Genomic DNA, 13,173 nt, shown 5'->3' with positions numbered 1-13,173 from the left:
CAGTGGTGCAGTGTTTGCATTGTTATTTTAAATTGTTCTCCAAGAGAGCTGTGTTACAGCCCACCACCATTCCCCTGCTGTCAAATGGGCTGGCTCTATTCTATAAGCAGGCCACAGGGACTGTCGAAGGGGGCAGAGGGAAGGAGGCAACAAGGGCCCCGTTCTGACGTACGAATTGGGCTCATTCTGAAGCTTGAATGCAGCATTGGTCGGGTCTCTGTGTTAATCCATTTTGCTCTCTGGATGTGCTAGATACAATCGCTTTGTCCTGGATCTCAGTGTACTTCAGGCACTCGTCAAACTTCTGCGTAGCACCTTGAGTGACACTTTCACACGCTGCCTCTTTGATCCCTCTCCCCCTTCTTAGTTAGGCTGTGCCTCACTTTCGCTCATCTCCTCTTTCTCTTTCTTTTGCCCCACCCTACAGATCCTCAGCTCTGACAGCTACCTCTAGTGGCCAAAAGAGAAAGAGCAGAGCTCTGCTGTGCAGAAGAGGTACGTGGCTGTGTGGGATCCCCAAATTCCAGCCCTTCTGTGCAGTGGAGTTGTAACAGCCGTGTGGGACAGGATTTGCCTCTCTGGAGTAGACTTCTCTCTTAGTCATTGGTCTGGATTGACGGTGATTCTGTGGCTTGTAAGGTAGCTCTGCAAAAGGCGCGGTTGTTCTTAGATTAATACAATATAGGCCAAACAATTTCTGCCTAGCAATGCTAGTTCAAAATTCTCAGTGGTTTGAGGGTGTGAAAATACACACACATTCTTTGCTTATATCTCCTGTAGTGCAATGGCTCATGATCAGCACTGCCCCTTCAAGTCATGATAAAATGGGCCTATGTGGTGCAAAGTGGGGGATAAAGCTTACTGAGTAAATACGCCTGGTGAGTGATTGATAGTCTCGCCACTGTAACGACTGTCAGCAAAAGCTGCACAGTTAGACAAGCTGCTAAATGCATCTTCTTTTCTCTTGTAGAGCAGAAAAACTCAGACTGCTCCAGATTACTCTCCAGGTGGACAAAGTTCTCTCTCTGGTTCTGCAGCCTTATCAGAGAACTCCATTGTACCTACACGTACTACTAGAAGAGCAAGATCTCCTCAGAAGGGGTATGGGTCCTGCATGTGACTAGTAGCGCCAGTAGCACTTCCAAAGATGTGTGTATAAGTGGATATGGCGCTCCCTCATTGAAAGTGTTGCAAGAACCCACTCAAATAGGAGGCACTTTGAATCCCTTCCTCAGTGTAATGTCTCCTGCTTCCTGCCACTCCACCCACACACTGCTTCAGAGCCCATGGGCCTGGCTCTCCTTTATGCAGAATTAACTCCACTGAAGTCAGTGGATTTGCACCAAGGCAGCGCAAGGGTGAGAAGAATCTGGAACGTTCATTTTGTTGCAAGGTTACATGGAGCAGAGACACACCATACCGGCCCACAGACCCTACAGAGGCTGAATTTTGAGCTTGTGATGCACAACAGTCTTCCCCTGCATCCCTTTGTGTTCTCTTCTCTCGTCAGCCCTCCTATCAAATAAGTGATACAACACCTCTGCTCCCCTGCCCCATCATGGCACTGCCAAGTGCAGAGTCATGGCAGCAAACCCATTATTTACTATTCCGATCATTCACTTGTTGCTTGCATTAGGCGAGGGTCCTTTGCTTTTCCTGGCTGTGCCCCTACCATGGCCAGAAAACCAAATGACCCATTGTTCCACAACAGTGACTCCACAGACCTATCACTCAGGGTTTTTGTTTTCAAATTAAATTCAGTAAAGTCTCCCAGGAGCCTGAACTGGTCCTTGAATCTTGACTCATATGTTCCGGAGAGGGCTGATTGGCTTTCCACATCCTTGGTCTTCTACATCCTTATTAGAAACATGGAGATCCTGCTCCCAAGTGATTCTCCACCCTCTAGTTCTCCAGCAGCAGCAGCAGCTCCCGCACCTTGCACTCCTAAGACCTGGAATGCAGCTCGCTGACCCTCTTGCTGACAAGCACTGAATGGGACGTCCTTTGGAACCCAGCAGTACTGCTCTTCAGTCTGCTGTTGAACAACACTAAGTCCCCGCTTCTCGTATAGTACTCTCAGCCCCTCCAGCCTCACGTGATACAAGACTGGTGCCAGGGACAGTCTGGGTCATGGTCAGCTTTGTAGGGTTCAAAGAGCTCATGTTTGGGGAGGGGCTGTCTTTGGCTTCTGGGACGTATCGAGATGCCGTCTGGAAAAGAACTGACCCTATTTCTATGTTGGCTTTTGGAAACATAGTGAAAAACCACAATAACTCTTTGGGGAAAATATTGTAATGTTTCACTTCCACCAGTCCTCTAATTTGAACAAAGGCAGCCTTTGAATTTCATTAACTAAAAGGATTTGTTTTTATTTTCTGGGCACATTTTAATTAATTTATTTAATGTGCTTATTTTATTCCATTCCAGTAAAATCAGCCAGGCCCTGTACTGTCAGTGGCACGGCTAGGATTATATGAAGTGGTTTGTACAGAGAACCAGGGGAAAAAGAAAAAGCCAAATAGGGTTGCAGAAAGTGCATTTCATGGGTCCTCTGTCTGCCGGGGGAGGGAGGGCCAGATCAGCAAGCAGCCAATGTCTGTCTCTCATGCTGTGTGATAGGTAGATCAAACCATGACACGTTTCTCCCCATTCACACAGCCCGATGGCTTCGCTTCCTGTCCTACAAGAAGAGACATTGTTCCGAAAGGGATTCTGGAGTTATCGAATCCCAGCCCTGCTCTACGTGCCGCAGTCCTGCACCATCCTGGCATTCGCCGAGGAGCGGGAGGATGAAGTGGATGAACATCCCAAGCTGATAGCAATGCGCAGAGGCACATATGATGGGACTACCCACCATGTTCAGGTAATGCACGTTTCATTAAAGCTGCTTTGGCTTTGGTTCACTTACTCAGGGGGCAGTACACTGGGTGCAAAGCCGGGACAGGGAACCAGAGAGACGAGTGTGCAGTAGGCTTGCTGGGGCACCTTGGCACCCCCACTGTGGTTCAGGGAGCCAGCCAGAGAGAGACAGGAACAGATGGGATGCTGGCATGGATCCAGAGACCCGAGAGAGAGAGAGAGTCGGGCTCGGGGGTAAGCCTGGTGGGAGACGGTGAAAACAGCAGGTAAATAATAACTTTTCATTCTGGTGAAACAAATTTCTAGCTTACAAATAGTCAAAAATTGCTACACCCCACAAAAATGTGTATGGGACATGTATATGGTAACTGTTTCATGTGTGTAGCCCATCAAAGTGAATTGGCTAACTTAATAATTCACTGGTTAATGATGGCTAGGCTGGCAGACAGCTGGGGGCAGTTGATGCTCGATCCATTTGTAATAACTTCTAACAACTGCAAATATATTAAAATACAGTATCTGCGGGACTATACCCCTCTCCTCTGGTCCTTCAGATGTGGCTTGTTGTCTTAGATCCGTGGTCTTCAACCTTTCTTCATTTGTGGACCCTTAAAAAATTTAAAATGGAGGTGCAGCCCTTTTGGAAATCTTACCCATAGTCTGCGGACCCCCAGGGGTTCATGGACCACAGGTTGAAATCACTGTCTTAGATTGTAAACTCTTCAGGACAAGACCCTGTCTCTGCCTATCACAATTGGGGTCTCAGAGCACTACAGCTATATAAATATTTAATAATAATGGCTCATGTAACCCCACAATAAATCAGTTAGATAGGGTTCAGCTGATCAGAAAGAGACTTGGTGATTTCTGTCTGCATGCTGAGGTTTATTAAAATAAAAATATACAAACCCCACAAAGGAAAATATTAATTAAATATTCCAGGTAAAGACAAAGGCTAAAAATGCTCAATCAACGGCTGTACTTGGGAATCATCTTCTAGTTGCAATGCAACTAGTCCAAAGACTAGATGACCCTTGCGGTCCCTTTTAGCTCTGTGCTTCTATGGCCTGTGTGATTCTGTGTGCTATTAAATATAAACAAAAGACTGAGGGAATCGGGACTTGTGGGATCTGTACCCCAGCTCTGCTTCTGACTTGCTATGTCTCTTCAGGCAAGTCGCTAAGCCAAAGTTTTCAAACATGGATGACAAAAGCTAGGTACCTGACTCCATATTCAGGCATCTCAATGACTTCAGTGCGATCTCTGGGTGCTTGGCACCTGTGAAAATCAGTCTCGTTATTTAGTTTTTTGAATAACACAGCAAGTCAGTGGCAGCGCTGGGGCATAAACCATTGACTTCCAGTTCCCTGCTCTAACCACTAGATTTGCTTCTTCTGCCTCTTGTTTCTAGCCTGTATGTTTTTTACAAGGATCCTTCCTCTGTAACACTGATTTATTTTTTCCCCTTGTTCCCCTTTGCACTCCCATGTGGCAGTGGAACAAAATGGAGACCATTGTCAATGCTCAGCTGGAGGGCCACCGCTCCATGAACCCATGTCCTGTGTACGATGAAGTCACTGGGAACCTCATTCTGTTCTTTATAGCTGTCCCAGGAAAGGTCTCTGAAAACCACCAGATCAAGACAAAGACCAACTTGGTCCATCTGTGCCAGGTCACCAGCACTGATAATGGATGCTCCTGGAGCCCTGTGAAGGATTTCACTGAGACTGTCATTGGCACAGCACACAAGGACTGGGCCACCTTTGCGGTGGGACCAGGCCATGGTTTACAGTTGCTCAATGAGGCTTGGAGTCTCGTGATTCCTGCCTATGCCTATCGGATACTTGACCCTGGGAAAAAACCCTCCCCACACACCTTCTGCTTTGTTAATTCTGACCACGGGAAGACCTGGGCAATGGGGAACTTTGTGGCAAAGGAGCATGCTGTGGAGTGCCAGGTAGCTGAAGTGTACAGCCGAAGAGAGAGGGTGCTGTACTGCAATGCTAGAAACAGCCAGGGAGCCAGAGTCCAGGCTGTGAGCTACAACCATGGGATGGAGTTTGACGGTGGTCAGCGGATTGAGAAGCTGGTAGATCCTCCCCATGGCTGCCACGGGAGTGTTACTGGCTTCCCAAGTCCTGCTAACATGAAGTCAGGGTGTCAGGACACCTGGGTGCTCTACTCTCACCCCACAGGCCCAGCTGGGCGGAGAAATTTAGGAGTGTACCTCAACAAGTGTCCCTTAGATCCAGCATGCTGGATAGGACCCACTCTTATCTTCAAGAGCTTGTGTGCTTATTCGGATCTGCAGCACGTGGGGCGAGGCCCTGATGGCTCCCCGCTGTTCTGCTGCCTGTTTGAGTTTGGCACCAGCTCGCAATACGAAGAGATCATCTTCCTTATGTTCACTTTGAAACAAGCCTTTACATCCGAGTGCTAAGCTGCACTGGACAGGCCCATTCAGTGTCCGTCTGAGAACCACCTTACCTGACACTTCACTGCCATGTCTTACCTGTCAGCAAATGGCTTTTATCCCCTGCCTTTGTCCTGTCTGAGAAGGCATATGAAATGGTCTGCTTTTCTTTTGCTGGTTCCTCTTCCACCCCTTCCTGCCTGGCTACCTTTTTCGGCACCGAAAAGCAAGAGTGAATGTGATTTTCATATAGAGCCATTCAGACTCACCAGTGCAGCCAGTGTGTGGGCAGACATGGTGGCCATTACCTACCCAACAATATTTAATAGACTGCCTGGGATGCTCCTCTGAAGTGGACATCCATTGGTATACCCTGTGCTTTGCAATAATGTCATCCCTACCTTTGCCCCTTATCTCTCCCATGCCCCTGTCTCTGCTGAAATCCTTCTCTGGGCCATCAGCACTTTGTGTTCTGAAAACTGCACCTCCCTGCTCTCTCAGTTTCTCAGACAGGATGCTGTGGCCGGATTGCTCTCTTTCTCATATCATGCTATGCCATCCTCTGTCCTCTTCCCTGGCTTCCTACCCATTTCTGGATCATAGAATCGTAGGACTGGAAGGGATCTTGAGAGGTCAGCTAGTCCAGTCCCCTGTGCTTGTGGCAGGACTAAGTATTATCTAGACCATCCCAGGTGTTTGTCTAAATTGCTCTTAAAAATCTCCAACGATGGAGATTCCACAAGCTCCCTAGGCAATTTATTCCACTGCTTAACCACACTGACAGTTAGGAAGTTTTTCCTAATGTCCAACCTAAACTACCCTTGCTGCAATTTAAACCCATTGCTTCTTGTCCTATTCTCAGACGTTAAGAACATTTTTTCTCCCTCCTCCTTGTAACAACTTTTTATATACTTGAAAACTGTTATCATGTCTCCCCTCAGTCTTCTCTCCTCCAGACTAAACAAAAACAATTTTTTAAATCTTCCCTGATAGGTCATGTTTTCTAAACCTTTAATAATTCTTTTTGCTCTTCTCTGGACTTTCTCCAATTTGTCCACATCTTTCCTGAAATGTGGTGCCCTGAACTGGACACAAGACTCCAGTTGAGACCTAATCAGCGCAGAGTAGAGCAGAAGTATTACTTCTCGTCTCTTGCTTACAACTCTCCTGGATCCAATTCAGGATTGCTCTCCTGGAATTCAAGACCCTCCATGGACTCACTCCAGTCTAGCTAATATCTACCACCTGGTTGCTCATGCTCCTCCAATCTCAGCCTCCTCTCCTAGGTGGCTATTTCTCTTGCACTGCCCCATGAAGCTGGATTTCTCACCACCAAGAAAGCCTCAGTCACTCCCTCTCTTGCAATCTTACGTGGTCCAGCCTGTTCCCTTTCAAACATGGGGCTAGCTCCAGTAGATCACTTGCAGGCACCAAGTCTTAAGGCAGGGAGGAAGGAATTTGGCCTGCACCAGAACTACAGGGTTAGGCCCAATAAGTATGGCCACCAATGGTAACTTCAAGTTTACTATGTTGGGAGGGGAGGTTCATGAATGTCCTATTAAACCAAGGAGTGGGCCGTGAACCATCAGAGTTGTGTTTCCTGAGAATTCTAAATAAAACAGGCTGGAGATTGCTTTTATAATCTGGCAAACCCAGGTGGCTAGAAAGCATGATTATCATTATTATAAAGCACTGTCTGTGTATGTGGCCCTGTAAAAGAGGTGCAGTGTGTCAAACCGATAATGGGTCCTTGCCCCATTGGCTCACAAGAACACCGTGTAATACAAGCAAACACAGGCATGAGCATATTCTTGCCAGAAAGATTTATGAAGTAGATGGATCTTCAGGAGTGGTTGTTTTTTTGGGGTGTTTTTTTTTTTTTTTGAAGGAAGCAGCCTGGCCTATGGTGAGTCATAGGGTTACAAGGGACCCGCAAGGGTCATGTACTCTAACCCCCAAGGGAGTAAGAGGTTCTTTTGATATGTGGGGTGGTGTGAAGGGAGGTACAAAGTTGTTAGTAGGCAAAGGGAGTGACCAGAAATGAATCAACAGCAAACACCAGGGAAGGGAGGGCAGAGATGTAGGCTGGGGTGGAAGTATGGAGAGATATGGAAGTATGGAGAACTTTTACCCAGTTCTCTGGACAGTATTCTGTTTCTGCAGAAAGATGCAGTCCAAGGTATTTGCAGTATAACAGACCGGGTGTGTGTGCGTGCCCACGCAATGGCTCCAAGGGAAACATATTTATTTGCTTTATTAGTGAGGTAAAATATTTGCTTTTGGGGCTCTAGCAGGGCCTTTCCATGCCAGTTAGAGCAGTGGCCCATGTAGGACTGTGTCAGATTGACACTACCATTACCTGTTGGAGTTTCTGCATGCTTGAGTACCCCTCTTGCTTGCTTCTTATTGTGTTCCTGGCTTTTGGAAGGGGGATGGTGAGCCTGCAGCAGCTGGAGGCCCGCAAAAGCATTCTTGTGTGAGAGATCTGGGTGACAGTTTTAAAAAACTACTTCCAGATCTCACTTAATTTCCCTTATTCTCCACTAGTTCTGCCTGAAGACATGTGCGGTAGGCAGGTCCGGCCCACAGACTGGGGAACAAAGTATGATAGGAACTATGGAATCTCATGGCCAGCTCAAAGAAATCTGTAATTTCCCACTCCGCTCCCCTCCCCAAGCTGCAGACTAACTAACAGGCTGGGCTGGAGTAGCTACAAAGTGAGAAACAATTCGCTGGCTGATAAAAGAATGTCACTTGGCAGGTTTGTTTTCAGATCTAGGCCAGAGGCCAAAGTGCCCCCTTGTGGCCAATAGCATAGTACTATTGCCTGACCAGCTTCTGGCTATTTTTAGCAAAGTGCTCTGGTTTGGAATCTGCCCTTTGGTTTAACCCCTCTTGTCAATAACATTAGGAAATGCTTTCTGTTCTGTGATAGGTGGAAGCCTCTCTGGGCTCTTCTTATCTTTCCAGGCTGGGCAGTAGCCATTGAGAGCAGTTGAGAGGACCTTGTTGACAAACCATGTGTAAGGGGACTGTTATCCCCTTGCTAACATTCAGTGGGGGTGTTTTGGTTGGTTAGCTCTCAGTACCCAAAGGGGAAGGGTCGATGGGAAATGAGGACCCTAAAACTGACAGTCCCCAGGGGCAATGGGGAGAGGCCAAAGCTCCAGGTCATCCTGATTGACAGGACAGTCAGGCTAATCAAGGAGTCAGGAGGCCAGGGGGTCCCATCGTCCTCCGTGTGAACTGGAATGGCCTGGGTCAAACAGAGTGGTGCTGAGCTAAGGAGAGAGCAGGGGCCCAAGCTAAGCTCCTGGGAGCAGAGCTGCAGCCCCAAAGCCAGAGCACAGCCCAGAGAGAGCAGACCTGTCCTGGGGGCAGAGCTGTAACAGCTAGAGCCAGAGGGGCCAGACAAGCAGCCCAGGGAGCTGGAGGCAGAGCAGCAGCAGCAGTGCTGAGGCAGAGTGAAGCAGTCCAGAGCCGGGTATGGTGAGCAGCTGGGGAAACCGAGGGGGACCCTGGGCAGTGGGCCCAGCATAGGAAGACGCCTCAGCAAGAGGCCCTGCAGGCCAGACTTGGAGGGGGATCGTAACCCTAAGAGGGCGGGGGCGACACTGGAAAGAAGGGTCCTGCCACCTAGAGCCTGAGAGCGTGTGGCCACCGCCAGAACAAGTGTCCAACCCACAGCGTCCCTGCAGCACAGCCAGGGCCTGAGAAGGAGCCTGGGACCTACAAAAAACAGACTGTGCACTGCCCTGACGTTCCAGAGACACTGTTTGTGATGTTCCCTGCCACAGAGCGGGGTAATGTGTTTCCTTCAACCTTTCCCATTTTTCCTTATTCCTTTTTAAACTAATTGTTAATTAAATAAACTGTATTGCTTTAAATCGTATGTAATAATCAGTGGGTCAGAAAAGCCTCCAGTGCCAAAAAAGTACCCTGGAGTGGGAACACCCTAGCCCCTGACCTCGGTAGCCACAGCAAGGTTGGGGGTCGACCCCCCCAGGAATCCTGGGCCCAGCCTTGTTGGGGTTATGAGGACTCTGCCAGAGAGGAAAGTGCAAGGGGAGTCCTCGAGGGGAGGGAGGCCTCTGGGTAAAGGAAGTGGGAGCAAAAACTCAGATCCTTCCGCTAGCCCATTTCACCGGGGTAGTGCAAAAGCCAGGAAAGTTCCCCACAATAGTGGGACCATTCCCCCGCTTTCACATGCATTATGACTTTCTGTGTTCTCATGGGGTGACTGACTGCTGGGTGCTTTGAGCCATAATGCAAATAGCACTGATCCAGCGCACCGGTGCGTTCACAATCGCAGCTGCTGGCATACACTGTACTAGTTCGGCCATTGGGTTTTGTGTGTGCGTGCTGGGTGGTGTAATATGCAGGAGGGCAGACTAGCTGATCTGGTGATGCTTTTTGGCCTTAACTCTATGGCTGAAAATCCAGTTCATGTAATACGTGCATCCTACCACCTCTGATAGACCAGGTGGAATAACATCCCCACACTGGGGAAAAAATGTTTTGGCTTTGTCCATAGGCACCTAAGACTTCAAATGTGATTGTCCAACATGGCAATGTGTCCCAGTTCTTTGGCTGTGGTGTCATTCTCTCAAGTCAATTGTAATGAAATATGGCTGCTGCTGTGGTTGTCCAAAGGGTTACTTTGCAGGCTGCTGCTTCTGCTTTGGATTCTTGTGCCCAGATTTCCCATTCTTATTCTCTAGTTTTACAATGGGCACCAATCCAGACATGTGTGCCACTTTGCTGGGATTGTGATATCACAGTATCTTGTGAGTAGAAGAAGAAAACAGTGCAGGTACCCGTCCTGGTGGTGAGCCCTACGGTTTTAATGTTGCCTTCCATACAGTGCTACCCATCATAGAGACTGCAGGGTGCAATAAGATCACTGTGCTTTCCCCCCCAATGGTATATATGCCAGTTCTCAGCAAGACAACTTCCAAAATCTCCTCTTCCCATGGAAGAGCTAATCAGATCTCCTGAACAGCCCTTCTCCAACACAAACAGGGAAAATTCGCTGCTCCAGGTGTTACGGTAAGTGAGGCTAGAGAACAGACTGCTGTCTCTGGGTAGGGCAGTATGATTCACACTCCATCCTTTGGGAACCAGGCATCCGACTCCAGGGGGTCCACACACACTATCCACATGGCAATCCCACTGTAGTCTTTTCCCACTGTGATAGGACTCACCCATCAGCAGCATGAGAACTAGGCCCCATCCTCTTTTGAAACAATGTCCCCCACAAGCCACTAGAGACCGTGCTGCAGTTTATGGTAGTACAGTGAGATTCATCTTTTAACGACATAGGAACTGGACTGAGCGCTATTTTGGGGCAGTGGAATCTGCATGGTATCCCTCCGGGATGCCACCCGCCATCTTTTTGTGAGGTCCACCTCAAACACATGTGGCACACCCCAGCTTCTCTGCATGTCTGAGCTGGGGTGTTCTGCACAACTGGGCACAGTTGTGCCTTCAGCCATATACGTGGTACATGCCATTGGCAGGGGTGCCAGTTGAGAGGCAGGGCCACCGGTGGGGAGGAAGGGGGAGTTTGCCCCAAGCCCCACATTTGAGAGGACCCCCAAACTTAGTGGTGGTGTGACCTGGTGTGCTGGTTTGCAAAGAGACTAATTAGTCTTGTGACCGAATCAGCTGGGCTCGTGCCTTTTCAGGGGTGCACCACAGTGCTGAGAATTTAAAGCCTCTTATTACCTGGCACGAACTTCCAGCAGAACCTGTAATATAAGACAGCAGCAAGGTTAACCTTGTTCACCAGCTCCATTCACTCTGGGGCTGCTTGTATAGTTACTGTATGGAAATCTCCTCCTGGCTATGCTGAGCAGTGGTTTACCATAGCCTTGACATTTGGAGCTGTGTTGCTTCCTGCTGCAGCTACCGTATAGCAGTGGCGGCTTGTCAGCCTAGGCGAGTGAGACACGCCCAACCAGCAACTTCAGCAGCGAACTCCCCAAAGCTGCATTTATTGTGTCTATACACTGATGTTTAAGGAAAGTTAAGCATGTACATATTAAATAAGGGACGTAAGTTCACAAGCAGAGCTTGTGATTTAATTTAAATGTCATGTTACTCACTCTCTCACCGTCCCCATTGTGAAACGCAATGCCAGAAAATGTAGGGCTCTGGGTGAGGCTCAAATCCTGGTATAGGCAAGAGTGCCTCAGGAAGCTGCCTTGTTGCCATGGCGACATACCAGACCTAGGAATCTCTTTATGAGAGCATGTGGCAACCATGAGCTTGGTGAGGCCGTGGCAGGATTGCAGCAGTTAAGGCCAGTTCCAACAGCAGGGCTGCTGGCCCTTCCCCCCCAGCCCCAGCACTGACAGAGCTCCACAGCTGAGGGACCCAAGACACAAGGATTCAAGGTGTGGGGAAGGCTGCAGGCCTCCTGGCCCAGTGGACTGCAAGGAGGACAAACTGCGCAGGAGACCCTCTGCTGCTGAATGTTCCCACATTCCTCGCTGGTGAGGGAGGGAGCAGTGCCATGACAGCGGAGCTGCAGAGGACTCCCTGCACAGCCGCAGGGCTGGTGACACTGGATCCCTGCAGACGCAAGGTGGGGCGGGGGAACTGCAGTCCTGGCAGGGCAGAGCAGAGACACACCCCAGCCAGGAGTGCCAGGAGGAGGACATATATTGGAATTTGTGAGACTTTGTGGTATGTGCCTCACCTATCAAAGAAGTCATCAGCCACCACTGCAATGCAGGAAAGCTACAGCAGCGTGTGCCATGGCAGGTCCTGAGAAGCTGACCCAGCTTGTGGCTAGCAGGATGCTGCTATGTGTAGGACTGTGCAATTGATTGTAACATCCCCTTTTTACCCCCAGGCACTTTATGCCAGGCAGAAAAGTGCTGTGCCAGCTCACCTGAACCCCTTGAGCTCACAACTGCTGTACAGTACCTGAGGCCACACACAGCCCATCCACGTGCTTCACAAACATTGGTGATAGTGCCTGGCACGAGGTCTTTCGTATTGCACCCGCTGAAGCAGTGCAGTCTACAGTAGTTACTCCTCAGTATGGACAGGAAACCACAAGATTGCAGCCACGCCAGTTCAGCTATTCTCCTACCTCCTTCTCACAACGTAGAGCCTTGTGTATGGAAATAACTCAGAAGTCCTGAGCTCAACAGCAGTACTGGACCCTATGGAAGCTCTGAATGCACTGGTGCAGCCACAGCTGTCAGGAACATGGGGCCAGATTCTGGGCCAACCCACCTTAATTTTCCTCCCACCAAAACAATGACCAGTCCAGTGCAACTCCAGGTTGCTGTTACATCCTGCTGTCCTTGTTCTAAGGGTCTGTTCTGGCAGTTGAGGATCGCTGGAGCTCAGTGACTCCCCAACCATGTCCCTTGTAGCACGGCCACCTCACTTACCCCAGCCCTGGGAGGGGGGTTGGGTAGAGCTGACACTGGCTCTGCACTGCATGGGGACTCCCCATGCAAGCAGAATCCAGAGTAGGCAGTTAAACTGGCTCTCCAACCGCTTTGAGTTGGGGCCAAAGTGTGCATGTGCCAGAATAGTTCTGTCAAATGCAGCTAGCTGTAAGTACAGGTCAAACAACCAAACATGTCACACAGTCAGTGTCCTGCAATGGTTTGCTTGCTGTAGACACACCCTTGGTTGTCATATTCACTGCCTTGGAGACCAGTACTGAGCATGCCAAAGTGAGCACAGGGCCGGGACAGGAACCTAAAGACGCCATGTATAGACAAAGAAAGGGGAAGTGAAAGCTCCAGCCTTCCTTTCCCTTTGCAGACTGCCCAAGTGTTTCCGTCCCATCCCACCTTGGACATTCAGAGTCTGACTTACCTTTGAGTGCAACTAATGTTGTGTCACAGAGGGAGATGTGCGGTTGTTGTCACCAG

At 49.2% G+C, this 13,173-nt stretch overlaps 1 protein-coding gene across 1 annotated transcript; it reads left to right on the top strand.

The window, feature by feature from the left end:
* Nucleotides 1–828: 828 nt before the first annotated feature.
* On the top strand, nt 829–9,110 carry NEU2 (neuraminidase 2). Its single transcript, XM_008174950.4, has 3 exons — nt 829–1,101; nt 2,659–2,863; nt 4,355–9,110. Exons 2-3 carry the CDS (start codon nt 2,663–2,665, stop codon nt 5,297–5,299), a joined length of 1,146 nt encoding a protein of 381 aa, XP_008173172.2. The 5' UTR covers nt 829–1,101; nt 2,659–2,662; the 3' UTR covers nt 5,300–9,110.
* Nucleotides 9,111–13,173: the final 4,063 nt, after the last annotated feature.

Source organism: Chrysemys picta, chromosome 9, assembly GCF_011386835.1.
Source record: "Chrysemys picta bellii isolate R12L10 chromosome 9, ASM1138683v2, whole genome shotgun sequence".
Taxonomy (NCBI): domain Eukaryota; kingdom Metazoa; phylum Chordata; order Testudines; family Emydidae; genus Chrysemys; species Chrysemys picta.
Note: the sequence above shows the minus strand (reverse complement) of the source record. Positions and strands in the feature narration are given on the sequence as shown.

Coding starts and splice junctions, on each gene's coding strand:
- NEU2 (XM_008174950.4), top strand. CDS start 2,663: ATGGCTTCGCTTCCTGTCCTACAAGAAGAGACATTGTTCCGAAAGGGA. Junction 2,864..4,354: donor GGACTACCCACCATGTTCAG/GTAATGCACGTT, acceptor CCCATGTGGCAG/TGGAACAAAATGGAGACCAT.